Genomic DNA, 22,277 nt, shown 5'->3' on the forward strand with positions numbered 1-22,277 from the left:
GATGTTCATTGAGTCAATGGTGCCATCCAACCGTCTCATCCTCTGTCATCCCTTTCTCCTGCGCTCAATCTTAAAGCATCAGGGTCTTTTCCAGTGAGTCAGCTCTTCACATCAGGTGGCCAAAGTATTGGAGCTTCAGCATCAGTCCTTCAAATGAATAGTCAGGGTTGATTTCCTTTAGGATTGACTGGTTTGATCACTTTGCAGCCCAAGAGACTCTTAAGAGTCTTTCCCAACACAATTCAAAAGCATCAATTTTTTGGCTCCCAGCCTTCTTTATGGTCCAACTCTCACAGCCATACATGACTACTGGAAAAACCATAGGTTTGACTATATGGACCTTGTCAGCAAAGTGATGTCTCTCCTTTTTAATATGCTGTCTAGGTTTGTCATAGCCTTCCTTCCAAGGAGCAGGCGTCTTTTAATTTCGTGGCTGCAGTCACCATCCACAGTGATTTTGGAGCCCCAGAAAATAAAATCTGTCATGGCTTCCACTTTTTCCCCTTCTGTTCTCCATGAAGTGATGGGACTGGATGCCATGATCTTAGTTTTTTGAATGTTGAGTTTCAAGCCAGCTTTTTTGCTCTCCTCTTTTTCGCTCTCCTCATCAAGAGGGTCTTTTGCATTATTAGCTATTGGTAGTAAGTGTCCCATTGTGCATAATGCTCCCTGGTGATTCAGACGGTAAAGAATCCACCTGCCAATGCAGGAGACACAGGTTCCATCCCTGGGTGGGGAATATCCCCTGGAGAAGGAAGTGGCAAGTATTCTTGCCTAGGAAACTCCATGGACAGAGGAGGCTGGTGGGCTACAGTCCATGAGGTTGCAGCAAGAGTCAGACATGACTTAGCGACTAAACAATAATAATCATGAAATACTATTCTTTTTGTTTTTTTGAAACAACAATTTAAGAATGTAAACACTAGTTTTAGCTAGCAGGCCATACCAGAACTAACAGTGGGCAGCATTTTGAGCACTGACCATAGTTTCCTGATTCCTTTTCTGGGCTATATATACCTGTGACATAAAAGGAAATATCCATTTGGTCTTTGTCCCCTTTTCTGGCCCAGAGTTCCTAAAGCCCTGGGCATTTCCTGACTGGGAGGAATGATAGCATCTGTTATTAATGACAAGCCCCTCCCACCACGCCTGAATTTATGTTAATGAAGTGAATGTTCAGTTCAGTCGCTCAGTTGCGTCCGACTCTTTGCGACGCCATGGACTGCAGCACGCCAGGCTTCCCTGTCCATCATCAACTCCTTCAGTTTGCTCAAACTCAGATCCATGGAGTCAGTGATGCCATCCAACCATCTCATCCTCTGTCGTCCCCTTCTCCTCCTGCCTTCAATCTTTCCCAGCATCAGGGTCTTTTCCAATGAGTCAGTTCTCTACATTAGGTGGCCAGAGGGGAGTTTCAGCTTCAGCATCAATCCTTCGAATGAATATTTGGACTGATTTCCTTTAGGATGAACTGGTTGGATCTTGCAGTCCAAGGGACTCTCAAGAGTCTTCTCCAGCACCACAGTTCAAAAGCATCAATTCTTTGGCCCTCAGTTTTCTTTATAGTCCAACTCTCACATCCACACATGACTACTGGAAAAATCATAGCTTTGACTAGACGGACCTTTGTTGGCAAAGTAACGTCTCTGCTTTTTAATATGCTGTCTCGGTTGGTCATAGCTTTTCTTCCAAGGAGCAAGCGTCTTTTAATTTCATGGCTGCAGTCACCATCTGCAGTGATTTTGGAGCCCAAGAAACCAAAGTCTGTCACTGTTTCCATTGCTTCCCCATCTATTTGGCATGAAGCGATGGGACCGGATGCTATGATCTTAGTTTTCTGAATGTTGAGCGTTAAGCCAAGGTTTTCACTCTCCTCTTTCACTTTCATCAAGAGGCTCTTTAGTTCTTCTTCACTTTCTGCCATAAGGGTGGTGTCATCCACATATCTGAGGTTATTGATATTTCTCCCGGCAGTCTTGATTCCAGCTTGTGCAGTGTTGGAGTGAATGTTGGCAGGTCCCTAAGTAGCTTCAGGGTAGAGACTGGTGGCTAGAGGAAGGAACCGTGTGATTAGAGAATTTGAAGCTTCAGTCTCACCCTTCATGACTTGAACCAGTGAGTAACCGAATAGTAAATAGGAGGACGTTTTCTTTGTAAAAGTGTATCAGCTGGTGACTGAGGAGGGAGTGACAAAAGGAGAAGGTCAGCATGTCGCAGTCCCCTGTGGGTCTTGACACTGATCATTTCTTTTTTATCTGTGAACCTTGAAAATTTTTAATTTACTTTCAAAATGGATTCACAGGTGACTCTTCAGTTGATTATGCATATATTCAAGTTCTGATCGGGGTTCTAGGCAGGGCTTTATAATGGTGGAATTAATGATTGCGTGGCACACCTCACTTAGTCTGAGTCATTACTAAGAAATCATGTTCCCCAGACTACCTGTCTGTAAAACAGATAATATGCACCTACCTCTTTGAGTCTCTCAAGTTTTCTAACTTATTAAATCAAGTGCTGGATAGATATCTATTAAAATGGTTTGGGAACTGAAATGAAAACTTACACCGGCTGTACCTTTGAGATGCTGTGTGTTTTTGCATCGGAGTCTTGGAGAGGCGTATGAAGCACCCCAAACCTCTCATTATCCTTGTTCCCAGTTTGTAATCAGCCAGGCGGCCTCGATGTGCGGAGGAGACACTCCTGTCATTATTGATGTTTTTCTTTAGGCAGTGATTGGTTTGACTTACCCGTTTCTGAATGCTGCAGCCTGAGAACGTCAAAGGAAAGCTGTCTTTCTTCACAGTTGCTTAACTGTCGCAATCAGAAACCTTCCAGGAGCCCGGTTTGTAGTCTGACCATGGGGGCCATGGGGGATTTCCTTGTAGTTCCTCACGTCTAGAATTTGCTTCCTCTCTGTGGTTTGTGCAAAGCCAGCTCACCTTGCAGCCCACGGGAGGCTGGTTTGATTTCTTCATTTTATGCAAGTTCTTTTTTTTTGTATGGAAGTTTTCTTTGTTGATATACAGAGCTTTTTTTCTCTGTTTCTAAATCATAATACTTTGGGTCAATCAAGAGAAAAATGTAGTCGATGAAATAGTTTTTAGAAGTGGTAAAACTAAAAATTTCTGCTCGAGGCTACCTAGTAAATTTTTCAGGTTAGTGATTTAGAATCCTCTCAGTGGGCCTGGCTGACACTGAGGTGAAGTGGACTTGTGTACATTGAAGAAATCTGAGTCCAGCAGAGCAGAGGCCCCTGCAGTGTCTTTTTTAAAAAATTTTATTTATTTTTGATTGGAGGATAATTGCTCTACAATCTTGTGTTGGTTTCTGCCATGCATCAGCGTGGATCAGCCATAGGTATGTATATGTCCCCTCCCTCTTGAACCTCCCTCCCACCTCCCACCGCACCCCACCTCTCTGGGTTGTCACAGCCCAGGCAGGGTTTGAGCTCCCTCCTTCAGTGTCATAACAGGAATAAACACGTTATCGTGGACGGCAGAACTCAGCATGACTAGTTATTTTTAACACGGGTATGACTTTTCATGCCTACCTGATGACTCAGAGGAGATGGTTTTGTGAATCAGATCATTGAGCTGGCCCTCAGGCAGTTTTGATCAAATGTTATGATAGGTGGTAATGGTAAAAAGGATGAAAAGACAGGGAAAAGTTGTTTACTGTTCTCTCTGTGGAGTTTGGAGGGGAGCCCCCCAAATTGTGAACTACCCTAATTATAGTAAGAGGCTTCCGTCTGAAAGCTCTTAGGTTGGGCTGTTTTTGAATGTTAAAAACAATGAGACAGAACAACGTGATTTTGAGGGAATTGGGGCGGAGGGGACGGCTTGTATCCAGCACCCTGGACCCAGAGTCTGCCCTGGCCACCTTCTCACCTCATGTTCTTGGGCACGTCGGTGTCCTTGTTTGTAACATGGAGCTGGTGTCCTGATGATCAAATGAAAATAGTACTTATCCTTTGTGAAATCTCAGATGTGACCAATTATGACATTCCCTTATTTTTCTGCCATTAAGGAAGAAGAAATGCTGCCAATGAAAACAGCTTCCTCTCAAGTGTAAAACACCCCTAACGTGGTGATCTTAAACCGCAGTGGGCAGGCCACGTCTTAAAGATCAGTAAGATACAGCGTATATGAAAGTGCTTTGCCACACAAGCCCAGGAGTGGTCTTTGATCCTCATCGTACGAGTCAGGGGAGTGAAACGGTTGTGAGAACCAGCACCAGTGGGCAGCACCAGCCAAGCTGCGTCTTGGCTCCTGCAAGGCCGGCCCCCCGGCTCGGGCTTCTCGCCTAGCTCAGTTTCCCGGATGGACGCCAGTGTCCCTTGTTGGTGAAGTCTGTGGTCTTCCTGTTCAAGTGTGGCTTTCCCTCTGGGTTCAGTTTTGTCAGTCTAGTGCCTGCAGCTTCTCGACAACCCTCGGTTAACTGTGTTGTTTCTAGGAAGGAAGGCTGCAGCGGAGTCGGAACCCCCTGGAACACAGCAGGTTTCACAGTGCTCTCTCTCAAATAGACCTTTTGTTGTTGGAAAGGAATTTAGTCCTGCATCGATGTGCAGGCCTCTCTGCTCTTCAGTGAAGTCGTGCTATGTTCGGGAATGTGTTTTACTCACATAGGAGTGCACTCGATGCTTGTTTTCGTTTCATGTGCTGCTGTTTCGTTTAAGGAAAACGGTGGCTTCATTCCTCCACTTGTCTCCAGGCTTCCTCCTTGGTGCTTTTGAACACATAATTAGCCGTAGGTGGAAAAGTTTGTTTCTGACTTTCCTATGGCAATCATTTTACAATATATACGTATATCAAATTATCATGTTGTACACCGTAAACTTACACCGTGCTATATGTTCTATGTCAAAGCAGGAGAGAAAGAAACAAAAGTATATTTCTTTGTAAAACACCAGTAGGTGAGACTGAACAATTTGCTCTAACAAAAAATGGAAAGGTTCAGAGTAAGCCTACTTGAATAAGATGACGTCTGGATAACTGAGTCTTTGCTGAAAGTGAACTGTCAAGAGTCTTTATGATCCTGACAGGGGTTGCAGGCTTCTTATTAGTGGCTCACATGCAGTGTCTATTGCAGATTCTTTTCGAAGCAGCGCTTTAAAGATGTAGAAGTCACTCTGAGCTGTCCCCCCACCCCCAAGCGAAACCGGTCACAGGCTGTAATCACAGGTGTGTTGTTTTCAGTTTCTCTACCATGACCGGGGCTCCTTGGAGAAGTGGCTGATTCTGAAGGCAGAAGAGGGAAAATATAAGGGGAGCCTGGAGCCTCCTGTAGCACCAGAGTGAAGAAGTGTTGGAGGAAAAAAAAAGAGGGGGGCATGTCCGAAGGACCCAGGCGTCAGCTTGAAAGAGCTCCCCGCAGGGCCAAAGCTGGAACAGTCTGAGCTGCAGAGTCATGAGAATAATGGATTATCACCCAAAGTATAGAAGAGAATACAAACCTATGAGTTCATAACTTCATCAGTGACTGAAAAGTGCAGGAAGAGGGACAACTCTCCTTTACAGAAGAGTCCCGAGTAATATGTGTTTAAGGACTAAGGGAAATAGAAGAGTCACAGCGTACAGGTCTCCAGAGCCCCAGTGTGTGGGCGGAGCCTCGGAGCGCGTCCCCACGGCCATCAGGGACCTGAGTCACTTTAACCTACCCCTGCACATCCAGTAACACTGCTCCCTTCAAGAAGCACAGCCAAATTCCCCTCCCCAGGCGTGTGCCCTGGACTCGGACCGGCTTCTGAAGAGAGAAATGTGCAAAGGGAAAAGGAGACTGTTCACTGCAGTGGTCCCTGGGACCCGACTTCACGTAACCGGTAGTGAGTTGTGCCAACATCATGTGCCCCAGATACGATGTCACAGGAAGGACATTTCACCCGGCCGTATTGTAGATTCTTCCCAGGTACTTGTAACCTCAGTCCAGTTCTGAGGAAACATCAGGCAACCCCAGTTGAGGGATAGTCTGCAAAGTCACTGACCAGTACTCTTCAGAATGTCACAGTTGTGAAGCACGGACAGAGACATCAGAGGTTGGATGAGAATAGGGCCATGATGAGTAAATGGGACATCAGTGGCCCTGGTTGAATCCTGGCAAAGAAAAAGGGTGTTGATGGAAGAACTGGTAAAGTCCAGGTACAGTAGTGGGTTCAGCTGGTGCTGTCGTACGCGTGTCATTGTCTTACCTCCGATAAATGCGCCACGTGAGATGCTCAGGCTAGTGGAAGCTGGGGCAAGGGTGTACGGGTACGCTCTGCATTGTCTGTAACTCTGCTGTAAATCTAAAATTGTTTCAAAATCAGAAGTTAAAAAAAAAAGGTGCTCAACTTCTTATCCTAGGTTGGTCATCAGCTTTATCTTGAGCATTTGAGAATTATTTTATTAACTCTTGGTCCCATTTATATCCGGCAGAAAATATATTGATTCGCTTATTAAAGTCAATTTTGGAATGTCCGTGTTAACATTGTTTATTTCTCTTTCCAGGGGAGGCACCTGTTGCAGAAATTTCCACGTCTTTTGTGATCCTCTCTGTGGGCAGTTTAATGATATTAATAGTGTTAATTGCAAACTGTGTATCCTGCTGTAAGGACCCGGAAATAGACTTTAAGGTGAGCACAGATGGGAGGAACTTATAAAGTCATCCCCTGATATGTTTATCAATAGAATGGCTGTATATCATGGTCACTGGGGAACAGGGGTCGCAATTTTTTTTTTTCCTGAAGGGGCCAGATAGTAACTATTAAAGTGAAATAAAGAGCTGTTGTAAGTAGTAAGCACTGTGGGTCATGCAGTCTCTGTCCAGGCCACGTGAGCCCCGGACAGCACAGAAGCAAGTGGTCACTGCTGTGTGTGGGTGAAGCTTCATGCACGCAGTGAAGTGGGCCGTCTGCATTTGGGACCCCGGCGGCAGGTGCCAGCTTGGCCTTGGAGCCTCATGGACACAAACCACCTGCCTGTTTTAATGGAAGTTTTGCTGAGTGAGGAATAAGGAATGGTGATTCAGTTCACTTGCTATAAAGCTGGTAGGGAGAGCAGGCTGGTTTTGATTCTTCTTCTAAACTTGCAAGTGCTGGTGAATTTGTGGTTGTTGAATCACTGAAGCCAGGGGATCCCCCAGTGCCTTTTGTTTGTCAGGAGCAGCATCTTTCAGTTTACCTCAAGCCCTGAGCTCCCTGAGGAGCAGAAAAGCGCAGTGCTGGTAATAGAGCTGGCCCGGAGTGGGAGGTGGGGGTGGGGGTGTGTGTGTGATAACATAGAGGGGCTGGTGTGGTAGCTTCTGGGAGGAGTCTCCTGGAAACCAGCTGGGATATCCTCTCTAGAACTTGCAGCTGGCATGCTTTACGGCTCAGGGGAAACTTATTAAAAAGGAGAACATGAAAGAAGGGGGAAACAGAGGGATGTGTGTGTAGAGAAAATGGTCCTTCAGGTAGAGCTTTAGTGCCTGATGACAGTCGTGGGGCTGTCCGATGAGACCTGAGGACTGAGGTTCAAGTCAGGGGAGAACCTTTTCTGTGGACACGTGGACCTTATTTCTCCAGCCTCACACCTGTTTCCGTTGTGTGTCCCCTCTACCTTGGGTCTGGTGGCAGCTCTGAGGACAGAAGACGTGCTGTCCCTTTGACTGGACACCGAGTGTTATACATGTGGCGGGGAGAGAGGGGCTAAAGGGGGCTGGAGGAAAGCTCCCTAGCATGGGTTGTTGTCTCTAGAAGACTCCCCGCCCAGAGGACATGAGTGCCGAGGCCCTGGAATCGGTGCAGACCCTTCTGGGGGGCCCTGGTGACCGCACCGCCTGGGGACGCAGCGGCGGGCAGACTCAGTCTCGCTGAGGGGCTGTGGGCACACACCTGGGCCTCTGGGGACAGACGTAAAGGCCAACAAGTGTTTCTGAAACCTAAAGCCAGTCTCTCTCGCGTCACGAGACCTCACTCCTGCCTTGAATCGTTCTTACCCCCCGGACACTCAGTGTGGGCCCAGGGCGTCCGTGACGACGCAGACTCAGAGTGTGTGTTTATCAGGCTTCCCCAGGTGACTCTGCTGCAGCGGCTCAGGGCCCACACTGGATAGAGGCCCCTCACCAGCTTCAGACTGTGTAGCGGAGGGAGGGAGTCACCATCTGTCACTCGTGGTTTTCCTTTAGACTTAGAGGGGTGGCGTTCCAGAACTGAATGGCCCCTGGGAAGTCGTTTAAGACCAGGAGGCTGCAGCCTGGTCAGGTCAGTGGCCTGCTTGAGAGTGTCCAGGTCGTGGATGGCGTAACTTAAGAGTGACCAGGCTCCCTTCACGGTGCCATCATTGTGGATGGCATAACTGAGAGTGACCAGGCTCCCCTCCCGGCGCCATCGTTGTGGCTGTTATCCTGTGTTAGCTCTCTCAGTCTTTAGAATTACCTACTGCCTAATGGTATATCACGCTCTTCCGAGGTGAGGAGTGATGGATGAAGTCTTTTTTTAAACGAGAACCTTGAGGAATGTCCGAAGGGGAAACCAGATGAAGCTCTTCTGTTGAGGGGTGACCTCACGGATTGAAGTGTCCTCCTCTCTGCTCCTCAGTAGATAGCAATAGTGTCCTAATGCATTTGGCAACACCTGTGACGTGTGTGAGAACATAAAATGTTACCTCAGCGACATCCATCCTTACACCCGGCAGCTCCTCCCGTGCATGGGCTGGGGTCGAGGGAGGTAGAAAAGAGGGTCATGCAGAGGGCTGGAAAACAGTCTCATCCGGCTTCTGTCATGGCGCCTGGCAGGGCAGTGCTCATTAATCATCTGAATGTGTGACCTTGATAGTCATCTGTATCTATGTTAAATTAACACGGACACCAAGACAGGCCCAGCTCACTGAATGATGATAGCAGGAGTCAGGGTAGCTTTCTGCTGGACACAGTCACTTAAAAGGGTTCCGCAGTTCTGTTGGTGCAGCCTCCGTTTTAAAGTCGCCATCTTTAGAAAGCCAGATGTTCTTAGAATGTTTATTGCACGTATGTGCTACAGAGTTTAATACTGACCATCTTGGTTCAGATCCTGATGGTTTTTCTACCTAGTTTAGTACATTTATGCATTGTTACTCTTGCCAGAGAAATAGGACTCACTTAAAAATATCTTTTCTGAGTCTTAACTGTCTTTATTTTGACTGAAATCACAAGAAACCAGAAATACATATACAATTGAAAAATAAATGTCTTGATTCAGTATGCAAAGAGATTTGTGAAAGTGAATAGTAGTAGTAAAAAGAATGCCTTAAACTGGCCCAGGTTTAATCCCTGGGTTGGGAAGATCCCTTGGAGAAGAATATGGCACGCCCACTCCAGTGTTCTTGCCTGGGGAACTCCACTGACAGAGGAGCCTGGCTAGCTCCAGTCCACGGGGTCATAAAGAGTTGGACATGGCTGAGTGACTAATACTTTCACTTTCATAGTAACTTAAAAATAAAATTTTGAGCCTGGAAATTTTAACTTCTAGGGGTCATTTTAGAAAATTTTGCCTTTAACTTCAAGTTGATCAGTTTAAAAAGTTACATATGATATAATTGATTTTCAGATCTTATTTATTTTGTTTAGAGTCACAGAACACAATTACATATGCTTTTTGCTTGAAAGCAGTATGAATTGGGAAAAAAATTACGGCAGGGTGTTCCCAGTGAGTGAATAAATGTTTGTCTAACATGTTAGCAGGTGTCTTTGGTATTTGCTCTCAAGCTGATTTATATTAGATACAGCATTGCTCTTCCTTTGCTTTAGGAATTTGAAGATAATTTTGATGATGAGATTGATTTTACACCACCAGCAGAAGACACTCCCTCTGTCCAGTCTCCAGCAGAAGTTTTCACACTTTCAGTACCAACTATCTCACTACCAGCTCCATCACAGTTCCAGCCTTCTGTAGGTAAGGCCTTCCATCCTGATGACATGTTTCCATGAATAATTTCTGAGTCCTGAGAAAGGAAGCCTTGCTACTGATCATAAAATGATTGGACTGCAGGTCTCCTCTGCTTGCTAATTTCTCTGCCTTCCTGAAGCTCAACTCTGGTGGTCAGACTTAAGTTCATTGACGTTTCCATTTGTTTCTTTCTTCCTGCTCCTCAGACTGGATCATCTCATTTTACCTGCCTTCAAGTTTACTGATTTTCCAAAATCTGTTGTTGAACCCTTCTTGTGAATTTTTTTTTTTTTTTTTCAGTTCTTGCACTTTCAGCTCTAAATCTCTAGTTGGCTCCTTTTAATCATTTCTCTCACTTTATTGGTCTTCTTTCAATTTCCTGTGGTTCTTTGCCTGTGGTTTCCTTTAGCCCTTTCAGCATGTTTAAGACACGTGATTTAAGCTCTTGTCCAGTAAGGCCAGTGTCTGTTTTCTCAGGGACACTTTCTTTTAAATTTCCTTTGTACCAGTTCATGTACCATTATTTATTGTTCTTTACTTGTTTCACAATTTTCTGTTAAAAACTGGATATTTTGAATAGCATGATATGCAAAAAAAGGAAGCAAGGAACAGATGCTGTCGAGGTCCTGACAGCCTGCCTCTGTGCCAGGGCAGGTCCCAGCCCGGCCGCAGACAGCCCTGCCTCAGCCTTCAGTTCCTGCCAGAGGTGATGCCTCTGTTCTTCTCAGGTCTCTTCTGAGCAGATGTCCTTCCCTGAGTATGCCCGTGGCTCTCTAGGTTACCCCGTATGTGTAATAACAGCTTTTTGAAAGGAGCTCCTTTCCTCCTCACCCCAAATTTCTCTGAGCTTTTCTGCTAAAGCTTCAGCCTGTTTATTATTGCCTCAGTTATTGCTTTCTGCCCCAGGCGGCCGCGCCTTGTCCACTTGGCTGTCATTGTTTTGAGGCACATGAAGCCTCTCCGTCCTGACAGAGCCCAGTTCAGTGGAACAAGGGGTGCCTCTGCAGCAGGCCTTCTGGGAAGCCCCAGTCAGGTCAAGAGAGACACAGTTCCTGGGGAAGGAGGGCACTCTGCCCCCTCTGGGACCAGCACCCACTGTGGCACATGGGTTGTTTTTAAGATGTGCTGTGAGGGAGGTGGGATGTGGGTGAAGGAAAGGCCACAAGGAAATTCTCCCTTCTTCAGTGGCCTTTCTCCTGGTTCCCTCTGATTGCCCTCAACCTTCACCGTCTTCTAGAGTTCTGATGAGGTTGAGTTTGTGACAAGAGTTTCAGTGTTTCCAGAGAGGAACAGTCTAGAGATCCCTACTCCCCACCCCACCCCCAACCCCCGTAAAAGTAAAGACTGAGTAAAGGCCAGTGAGTGATGGTAACTGGTGGTTACAGTAGGACTGTTGATCGGAGTATTTGGTGCTGGAGCTTAGAGTCAGGGCAGGATACTCTTTCACAAATACTGTCAGTTTAAAAAATTTCTTTTTTTTAATAATTTTATTATGTTTTGGCTCTGACAGGCCTTTGTTGCTGGGCGTGGGCTTTTCTCTTGTTGCCGCAAGCAAGGGCTCCTCTCTGGTCGCTTTTCTCTTGTTGCTGCAAGCAAGGGCTCCTCTCTGGTCGCAGCGCTGGGGCTTCTCATTGCAGCGGCGTCTCGTTGCAGAGCAGAGGCTCTGGGGTGTGCGGGCTTCAGCAGCGGTGCTGTGAGGGCCCAGTATGCTGGGTTCCAGGGCCCCGGAGCACAGCCTCGATAGTTGTGGCTCATGCGCTTGGTCGCTCTGTAGCATGTGGGATCTTCCCAGGTCCGGGATTGAACCTGTGTCTCCTGCATTGGCAGGCACGTTCGTTACCGCTGAGCCATCAGAGAAGCCCTTAAGTATTTATTTCTATCTTTATTATCACAAACATTAAGTTTATATTAACATTTGCACCTTATAGGTTATATATTTACTATGTCTTTTCATTAAATACTTACCTTTACTTCTTAAATGTTCTTTTTCCTACAGAAGGTTTGAAGTCTCAAGTTGCCCGCCACAGTCTGAACTACATACAGGAAATTGGGAATGGCTGGTTTGGAAAGGTAAAGTCTGCTCACCTTCATTTTTTCCCTCCTGTTACACTGTTAGAATGCAAAGCTGATTAAGTTTTACTGTGCGTGACATTGCACATCTCTCTCCACACTGTGGCACTGATTGAATTTCTCCATTGGCCCCTGAAACCATGTGAGAGTGTGAGCATCAGCGTTTCTGGGTATGTGAGTTTCCCCAAGAAGGCCTTTTATTTCTTTATCAGAGGCTTTTCTAATTGTTGGCATAAGAGCGATGAGAACAGAAAAGAGATGGGAATTTTATTATTATTTTTTCTCTTCCCATTCTTTTTTTTTATTTTAGTTTATTTTCTATTTTTTAACTTTACAATATTGTATTTGTTTTGCCATACATTGACATGAATCCACCATGGGTGTACATGTTTTCCCCTTCCAGAACCCTCCTACCACCTCCCTCCCCATCCCATCCCTCAGGGTCATCCCAGTACACCAGCCCTGAGCACCCTGTACCATGCATTGAACCTGGACTGGTGATTCATTTCACATATGATAATTTACATGCTTCCATGCCATTCTCCCATATCATCCCACTCTCGCCCCCTCCCATAGAGTCCATAATACTGTTCTATTTATCTGTGTCTCTTTTGATGTTTCACATACAGGATTATCTTTACCGATTGACTAAATACCATATATATGTGTTAGTATACTGTATTGGTGTTTTTCTTTCTGGCTTACTTCACTCTGTATAATAGGCTCCAGTTTCATCCACCTCATTAGAACTGATTTGAATGTATTCTTTTTAATGGTTGAGTAATATTCCGTTGTGTATATGTACCACAGCTTCCTTATCCATTCACCTGCTGATGGGTATCTAGGCTGCTTCCATGTCCTGGCTATTATAAACAGTGCTGCGATGAACATTGGGGTACACGTGTCTCTTTCAAGTCTGGTTTCCTCAGTGTGTATGCCCAGCAGTGGGATTGCTGGGTCATATGGCAGTTCTATTTTCAGTTTTTTGAGGAATCTCCACACTGTTCTCCATAGTGGCTGTACTAGTTTGCATTCCCAAGAGATGGGAATTTTAGAAGCTTTTCATCCTCTTCCAGTTATTTGTTTCTCCTCCTTCCCCCACTTCCCTTTATGACATTTAAAGCACGCTTTAATAGGTAGATAGCATGGTTATAATGAAAACCACTGTGAAGAACTGTTCCATCTGTCATCTTTGGTTTCAGGTGCTCCTTGGAGAGATCTACACGGGCACTAGTGTAGCGAGAGTAATCGTGAAGGAGTTAAAAGCAAGCGCAAGCCCAAAGGAACAAGATACATTTTTGAAAAATGGAGAACCATATTAGTAAGTAAACCATAACATATGTTTTTTAAATGTGGTCTGTTGAAAATTAGGTGTTTAAAACCACTTGGAGATTTCTGGTTGTAAAATACACAGTTTAAATAAGATCCAGAGTCTCATAGCACAAGACCCAATATGTCCAGGTTTCAATCGAAATCAGTCATCTTTCCAAGAACCAAGAGAACTCAGCACAAGTAAGAAAAGGCAGCAGATGGTGGGAATGTAAATTAGTGCAGTCACTATGGAAAACAGTATGGAGATTCCTCGAAAAACTAAAAATAGAGCTACCATATGATCCAGCAGTCTCACTCCTGGGCATATATCTGGACAAAACTGTAATTCAGAAAGGTACATGCACCCCAATATGTTCATAGCAGCACTGTTTGCAATAGCCAAGACACAGAAACCACCTAAGTGTTCATAGACAGATGAATGGATAAAGTGGAAGTGATATGTACACTGTATACAATGAATACTGCTCAGCCATAAAAAAGAGTGAAATAATGCCATTTGCAGCACGTCAGATAAAGACAAATACCATATGATATCACTTACATGTGGAATTTAAACTACGACACAAATGAACGTATCTACGAAGCAGAAAGAGACTCTCAGACACAGACTAGACTGTGGTTGCCACGTGGGAGGGGCACCGAGGGCAGGATTGGGGGTTGGGATGAGCAGGTGCACGGTATTGTATAGAGAGCGGATAAGCATCCAGGTCGTGCTGTTACAGCACAGGGACCTATATGCAGTATCCTGAGATAAATCATAATGGAAAAGAATATGAAAAAGCATGTATATCTGTAAAACGGAGTCATTTTGATGTATAGCAAAAATTAACACAACATTGTAAATCAACTATACTTCAATAAAATGAATACACAAAAGACAACCAATACCAACCCCAAGATGAGAGAGATGTTTGGATTATCTGACGAGGATTTTAAAGCAGCCATTGTAAAAATGCTTCAGTGAGCAATTAAATTATAGTGCCCTTGAAACAAATGAAAATGTGAAAAGCCTCAGCAAAGATACAGACGACATCAAGAAGACCTGAATGGACACTTCAGAACTGAAAAAAATAGTAATCAAAAGAAAAACTCAGTGGATGAGTTCAACAGCAGAATGGAGAGGACAAAGGAGAAAAATCAGTGAAGTTGAAGATAAATATCACCCAATTCATGCAGCAAAAAGAAAATAAGTTTAAACAAATGAAAAGTGCCTCAGGGACTTGGGGGACTTGAACAAAAGGTCCAGACGCCCCGGACTGAAAGGAGACAGAAGGCGGCGTAAAAGGATGTTTGAGGAAGTAGTCACTGAAAATTGTTCCACATTTTGCAAAGACAAACCTACAGATTCAAAAAATGGAGGAAATCTCAAACAGACTAAACCCAAAGAAATGTGTGCCAGCACACATCATAGTCAAACTTCTGAAAACAAAAGACGCAAAGTCTCAAAAGCAGGGAGAGGGAAGCACTATCTTACCTTTGGGGTCGGATTACGTTAGAAAAGGGGAGTCTCAAATGAATAATCTCAGCTCATACGTCAAGGGACCAGAAAAAAAAGAGCAAACTGAACTCAGTGCAAGAAGGAGTAGATATTAAAGAAAAGAGCAGAAAACAGAAGGACATTAGATAAAAATCAGTGAAACATAAAGCTGGCTCTTTGGAAAGACAGTAAAATTGAAAAACCTCTAACAACACTGACAGAACAGAAGAGAAAGAACACTCAGATTCCTAATACCAGGAATGAAACAGACCCTACAGACATCAAGAGGCTGGAACGCGACCAACAGCCTAGTATATATGTTTGACAACTTAGATGAAATGCACCAGTTACTCGAAAAGCACAAACCGCCACAGCTCACTCAATGTGAAATAGGTTACTTGAATAGAATTATTAAAGAAATGGAGTTTGAAACGTAAAAACTCTCCAAAAGAATCTCTGGGGTTAAACAGTTTGACCAGAGAATTCTTCAAAGTAGGTGAAGATGGTACAGTCAGTGCAGACTAGTTAGACACTTTGTTAAAAAAGTAAACATACGCTTAACCACCATATGTATTAGTCACATTTGTCCAGAGAAACAGAGCCAGTAGATCTGTAGATAGAGAGATGGACAGGTAGATAGAGAGACGGATGGATGGATAGGTAGGTAGATGGATAGGTAGATAAAGAGATAGATGGATGGGTAGGTAGACAGATAGATGGATAGGTAAATAGATGGATAGGTAGATAAAGAGATAGATGGATGGGTAGGTAGACAGATGGATAGGTAAATAGATGGATAGGTAGATAAAGAGATAGATGGATGGGTAGGTAGACAGGTAGATGGATAGGTAAATAGATGGATAGGTAAAGAGATAGATGGATGGGTAGGTAGACAGGTAGATGGATAGGTAAATAGATGGATAGGTAAGGAGATAGATGGATGGGTAGGTAGACAGGTAGATGGATAGGTAAATAGATGGATAGGTAGATAGAGAGATAGATGGATGGGTAGGTAGGCAGGTAGATGGATAGGTAAATAGATGGATAGGTAGATAAAGAGATAGATGGATGGGTAGGTAGACAGATGGATAGGTAAATAGATGGATAGGTAGATAAAGAGATAGATGGATGGGTAGGTAGACAGGTAGATGGATAGGTAAATAGATGGATAGGTAGATAAAGAGATAGATGGATGGGTAGGTAGGTCGACAGATGAATGGATAGGTAGATAGGTCATTTATTTTAAGGAAATGGCTCATGCGGGTATGGAGTCTGGCAAGTCTCCAGTCCAGCAAGCTGGAGACACAGAGCGGCGCCCCTGTTAGAGCTCAGTCCTGGAGGCCATCTGCTCACAGGGTTCCTTCTTCACTGGAGGGGCTGGTCTTTTGTTCTGTTAAAGTCTTCACCTGATTGGACGAGGCCCACCCACATTATGGAGCATGATCTGCTTTTACTGAAAGTTAACTGACTTAATGACGGTCTCATCCCAAAACGCCCTCACAGAAGTGTCCAGAATAATGTTTGACCAAAGATCTGTGGCACTGTGGCCCAGCCAAGTTGACACAAAATTAACTACCACATCCTATAATCTAGCTGTTGTGCTCCAGGGCATTTATCTCAAAGAACTTATTTCCACACAAAATCTCTTGCATGATTGTTTATAGCAGCTTTATTTATAATAGCCTCAAAGTGGGAAAACTAAAATGCCATCCGTAGGTGACTGGTTTAGACAAACTGGTCCATCCAGCCCATGGAATTCTGCTCAGCAGTAAATGAGAAGGGACCCCTGATGTAGGCAGCAACTTGGGTAATCCTAAAGACATTATGTTGAGTGAAAAAATCAACCTCAGAAGGCCACACACTGTGTGATTTCATTTACATAATCTTCTTAAAATGAGACATGTGGAAAAGGAGACCACATTAGTGGTTGCCAGGGCCGAGGGATGGGTGGTGGGGTTTGTCGGGGTGTGACCATGGAGGGTGGCACCAAGAGCTCCGGGTGGGGAGGCAGTTGTGCATTTCCATTGCGTAGTGGTTGCATGCATCTGCACACTTGGCAGCAGGACCCAGGTGCACGCAGACACTGCACTTGAGCGCCAGTGCCCGAGTTGCAGGATTGCACTCTGTTTGTGTCAGGTGTCACCAGGAAGGAAAATGGGGTGAAGGGAGCCTGCAGCCTCTTTGTACTGCCTCCGCAACTTACTCTTATTATTGCCTTCAAAACAAAGATTAAAAACAAAAAAAACATTTTGGCGTATCTTTTTTTTTTAGCTTTGTTTTAGACAACGTATTTTTAAAAAATATTTGCATGTACAATGACTTATAAAAACAGTATGTAAACTAGATAGCCTAAGAAGTAACTGAGTTACGTAACATGTGGATTGAAATGCTTATTGAATATGGTCCGCCTCATTTTAAATGCTGCTTCAAAATGATAGCTATAAAGTTAAATTACCAGTTAACAGGTTCTGATGATCGAAGTTTTACTTTGTGAAAATGCTCACCTGCCCGCCTTTGACTTATTTAATCAATGCATAACTTAGAATATGCGTCTGTTAGATACAATCATCTGGGGTCCTTTTCAGTTGATTGTATTTAAATCGTTAAGAATGTTCAATTTGGGGTTACTGTTTGAACAGTTTTACTGGCCTGCTCCCTCATGAACACTGCTGTGACTTTTATTTTTCACCAGTGTTCTTCAGCATCCAAATGTCCTCCAGTGTGTCGGACAATGTGTAGAAGCAATCCCCTATCTTCTGGTGTTCGAGTTCTGTGACCTGGTAAGTTTCTAGTACAAGTTCAAGGTCACGTATTCAGAAGTTTTTCCCAAAGTGTCTCTGGCAGATGGAATTGCTGGATGAGGGACAGCTTTCACTTCTGTTCCAAAGAAACATGATTAACGGACTGTATATATTCGCTTTCAGTGGATTATGTTGTAGTAAACCCTTCCCCACCCTCGCCTCCAGCCTCAGTGACTGAGCAAAGTGGTCCTCCTCGGCTTGGGGTCGGCTGCAGCTCTCTTCCTGGCTACGTTCATCTCCACTCCAGGGTCAGCGTTTCATTCTGTCGTAGCTGCTGCAGGAAATGTGTATTCTGATGATCAGTACAGTATGTCTGTAGGGATCTTTTGGGTCAAGTTGATGAGGCTGTTCAAATCTCCTGTTTGCTCCTTATTTGTGCAGAGGGGGCAAGAAGAGAGGAAGCCTGGGTCAGTTTTCTATTAGGTATTGAGAGGCATGTTAAAATCTTCTGGTTATGTATTTTCCTTATTTTTTCCTTATGGTTCTAGTTATTCTGTTTCGTACATTTTGATACCTACTGTGTCAGGGATACAAATTTAGAATAGATACAACTTCCTGTCATTTGAAGCTTTTATTGTTATGAAGGAACTCTCTTTAAGATTAAAAGCATTACTGAGGATAAAGTCTGTTTTTAACATTATTGATATAGCTATGCCAGCTTTCTTTTAGTTAGAATTTTGCCTGGTTTAATTCTGCCAATCCTCTGGTTGACATCTCTTGTAAATAGCTTATTGTTAGAATTTTATTAATCTGTCAGTCTTGGTCACTTAATGTGGAACAGGTTGTCCGTTTGTATTTCTTGTACCTGCTGTGATGTTTAGAATGTTACCTGCCTTTTATTGTTTTTCCTACCTGTTTCAACTTTTATTATCTGCTCTTTTTCTTAAAGAATCTGCACACTTGGTTTGGATTCTTAAATTTTTTTGTTTCAGTTTTCCCCATCTCCTGTTGTAGATACTGTTTCTAATTTGGTGTGTGGTTACACTAGAAGTTGCAACATTCACCTTTAGGGTAACAAAGTTTAAAATTAATGGACTTCACTCTCCTCCGGAGACACCTCCTAGAGCTCTCTCTCCATGTAAGGAAACCAGAGTTAATCGCACTTCTCTGTGCCCTCCCCACGGTTTCTCGCGTCATGGACGCTGCTTCCCAATTGAACACTTGCTGCAGAAAGGCAGCTAGCTCCCTGCTCTCACGGGACCCAGAGAGAATACTTGTCATTGTCCTCTGGGTCTCCTGCTTAGAGAGAGCAGACATGTGACATTTGCCAGTTAGCTGGGTTATTTCATAGAGGTGCGAGAACAAAGAGGAAGGGGTTCCCAGTCATGTTTCTGATAGTTTTATTGCACAGCTGATTTTGGTTATCTCAGTATTATCAGAGGTACAATATGCATGATCCTTGGTTATTATTAAATAGAATATGAAAATAACTCCTCTTAGCTTAGCTCGGGGTGACCAGTGTGACAGGTGACCCAGCCTGTGGAGAAAGAAGACCAAAGATGCATTTTCATGTGATGAGACAGGTCTGCTTGTCAAAGTTCTGCTTTTGTGAAACATTAATGGTCTTTTTTGAGTCCCTAATTGGCTCCTGATACTGATTATAAACAGCAATGGGAGCACTCTTTCTGAGCGAGCATAAGGGAAATAAGTGGGAGTCACCGTCTTCCTGAAATGGCACATTAGCAGGCTAATCAAGGTGGTTTATAAAACCAGCTCATGTGCTTTGGCGTTTTCTTATTCTTCACCCTGTCTGTGCATTCCTGAAAGTTTTACTGGGCAGTGTTGTTGTTTTTCCTGGAACAGTAAAAGCTTGATGTTTTCTTCTTAGTGGGTTCAGGTGATGAGTTTAGTTTCACGTTAGGTACATATTCAAACAGTTGAGCACAGAGTCTCATTCTCATGCCCGTGTTCACAGCAGCATTATTCACAGTAGCCACGAGGCAGAAGCAGCCCAGGGATCCATCAGTGGATGAACAGATAAGGAAAATTGGGTCTGTCCATGGACTGGAATATTACCCAGTCTTAGAAAGGAAGGAAATTCTGACACCTGCTGCCGTATGGATGAACCTTGAGAACATTATGCTCAGTGAAATAAGCTAGGTCACAAAAACACAAATACTGTAGGGGCCACTTGCATGAGATCCCCAGAGTGGTCCCTCTGGGGTGAGGGTGGTAGGGTGAGTGCCAGGGGCTGGGGGGGCTACTGTTCAGCAGCGAGCAGAGTCTGAGTTTGGGAAGATGAAGAGAGTCCTGAGAGTGGATGGGGGTGAGGGCTGCACGACAGCGTGGATGGACTTAATGCCGCGGAAGTGGACACTTAGAAGTGCTTGAGGGGGTAGCCTTATGTTACATGGTTTTTATCACACACACAAAGGACACTGGTGATTACTTACTGCTGTGTAAGGGGCTGTACAGTGTTACCTACACCCTGCAGAGGCTGGTGTGCCCATGGAAAGTCTGTCGGTCGGCACTCAGAATGGCCAGTCTCGTGTTAAGGTGAGCCCCTGGTGAGGTCACATCTGTCTCTGTGGGCAGTTTCCTGCTCATCACCTTTGGACCCTGGTACATGTCAGGGAGACCAGCTCCCCAGCAGCAGGGCTGGGCCTTGATGGGGGCACTGCGGTCAAGGTCTCTGGGCTCAGTGTGCTGAGACTGGGCTACAGAAACGGTCAGTTCACGTCGGCCCCGTGAGCCCTGGAGACGCCTGCCTGCCTGGACTGCAGGGATGTCCCCAGAGCACCCCGAAGCCTAGCTTCCCCTGAACCCCACTCCCAGCCTGGGTGCCCCAGGACCCTCCCAGAAAGAGGCCGGCCTGAGCAGAGGCACCCTCTGGCCAGGGTCCAGGGGACAGAGGCTGCCGGCCCAGGCTCAGTCATGAGTAGCCACAGCCCCCATGACAGGGGCCACTGTCTTCACAGGTTCTCAGCAGGTCAGGAGCTGGCGAGTGCATGTTGGCCTCTCGCGTCGTCACCAGGCGGTGAGCATGCTCCGAGATACCATCTCTTGAAGAGAAAGGAGAGAATGTTTTCGTACTTACTTAAGTCATTCCTCGCGAGATGGAATTACCGGTCTCTTTTTGAAAAACACTTTATCTTAGAATTTTTATGAAAGCAAATGAAAAAGTCTGCTGGGTTTGGTAGCTGGCCCACAGCCACCAATGTGTCCTGCCGAGGGTGCAGTGCTCGTGGGTGGAGGGCTCAGCGCAGGGCGCCGTGTGGAACATGGCCGCGGGGGCTGTGCTGTGCTCCGTGTGTGTCTCTGGGTGGGCGACGAGAGTGTGTGAGCACCTGTTGGGAACTGAGGGCTGTGCCCCACGCTCTGGGGAGCACGGCGAGTCACCCCCATCCTGCCTTTTCTGCCCCCAGGGCCGGGCAGGCCTGCCTTCACACGCTTGTTCTGCCACTTGCTGTGTGTCTCCCTGGAGAGGCCCTAACCTCATGAAGCCTCAGTGTAGGCATCTGTAAAATGGGGATGATCCTGCCTCTCCCATGGACTGCCTGACCATAAGCTGGTGAATGTGAATCGCTGGGCACATACTAAGTGCTCAGGAAATGGTAGTTACAGTTATTCATTTTTCTTATTTTCTTAAGCTGATTGTAATTTTAAGGTTTGGGTAGTTCTGTGTAGCAGTTCTAACTAGGCTCATTGGGGTAGGCTTCACAAAGAAGGTGGCATTTGGTTTGAATGTGGACAGGTGGGTGGATGGACTTTGCTCAGCAAGAAAGGGTCTCAGGGAGATGTGAGCCAGGCAGGAGAGCTTGATGATGTGCACGTGTGGGCTTGGGGGGCCTGGGGACTGGTGGGAGAGAGTACCACGATCGGGGAGGCAGGTTGGTGTCTGCTGGGAGAGATCGGTTGGAAGGGAGTTGAGCAGAGACCAACCACTGGGAGGTCAGACTGCAGACCGAGGTGACAGAAGGAAGCAGGTTCCGCTCCGTTCCGGCTTGCTTCCAGTGAGTCTGCACTTCTGCCTCCGTCCCCAGACCCCGAAGCGGAGATGCAGAGATGAGAGTCTTTCCTTTGCCAGGGAGCATTCTTGGCGTCTGTGTAGACGTCCATGTGCCTCCGTGGCCAGCTGGCTTCAGCAACTTAGGAGAGGCTCCCGGGCTGATGGCAGCGTGGCCGCTGCCCGCACGGACATGGAGGGAGGAGACGGGCCCCGACGGCACCGGGCCTCCTGCTGGGCACGAGTCTCCTGGAGAGGGTGGCTGCAGCTTCATATCATGGATGAGAAGACCGGCTGCGAGGGGGGACCCAGGGCTCTGCCGGCCACGCCCAGGACCGCGCTGTCTCCTCTTCTCCCCCTCGTCTGAGTCACGTGATTGCCGTGGCAAAGTGGGGGTTTTAACTGATGGCTTAATTTTATTCTACATACTTTTGTATCAGGTGGGGTTAATGCCTGTACATTTGTTTTCTATCAGCGGGAAGCCTCCCTGAATTGGCCTTTTGTACAGAAATGCCATGTCTTGTTCATGAATGAACTTGTGAAGTAAGCCTGTGCACGGGGACCCTTCCAGACACACAGAGATGAGTGATGTGCCCTGTGCCTCAGGAGTGCAAGAAGAGAGAGGGCATGGGCTTACGGTGGAGCAGAGGGGGCACATGGACAGTGTCCCCAACTCCAAGCCCGCACAGGGGACATGTGGACAGTGTCCCTAACTCCGAGCCCGCAGAGGTGATACGTGGACAGTGTCCCCACCTCTGAGCCCACACAGGTGAT

At 45.7% G+C, this 22,277-nt stretch overlaps 1 protein-coding gene across 3 annotated transcripts in view; it reads left to right on the plus strand.

The window, feature by feature from the left end:
- Positions 1-22,277, plus strand: part of LMTK2 (lemur tyrosine kinase 2) — a 75,014-nt gene that overhangs the window by 20,339 nt on the left and 32,398 nt on the right. For all 3 annotated transcript variants that reach the window (XM_081552914.1, XM_081552915.1, XM_081552916.1), the window contains exons 2-6: positions 6,483-6,607; positions 9,739-9,883; positions 11,874-11,947; positions 13,150-13,268; positions 17,449-17,536. In XM_081552914.1, coding sequence (XP_081409040.1) covers positions 6,483-6,607; positions 9,739-9,883; positions 11,874-11,947; positions 13,150-13,268; positions 17,449-17,536 — 551 coding nt within the window. The remainder of the gene's footprint in view (positions 1-6,482; positions 6,608-9,738; positions 9,884-11,873; positions 11,948-13,149; positions 13,269-17,448; positions 17,537-22,277) is intronic.

The sequence above is a fragment of the Giraffa tippelskirchi genome, chromosome 13, assembly GCF_054371585.1.
Source record: "Giraffa tippelskirchi isolate mGirTip1 chromosome 13, T2T-mGirTip1v1.2.pri, whole genome shotgun sequence".
In the NCBI taxonomy this organism is placed as follows: domain Eukaryota; kingdom Metazoa; phylum Chordata; class Mammalia; order Artiodactyla; family Giraffidae; genus Giraffa; species Giraffa tippelskirchi.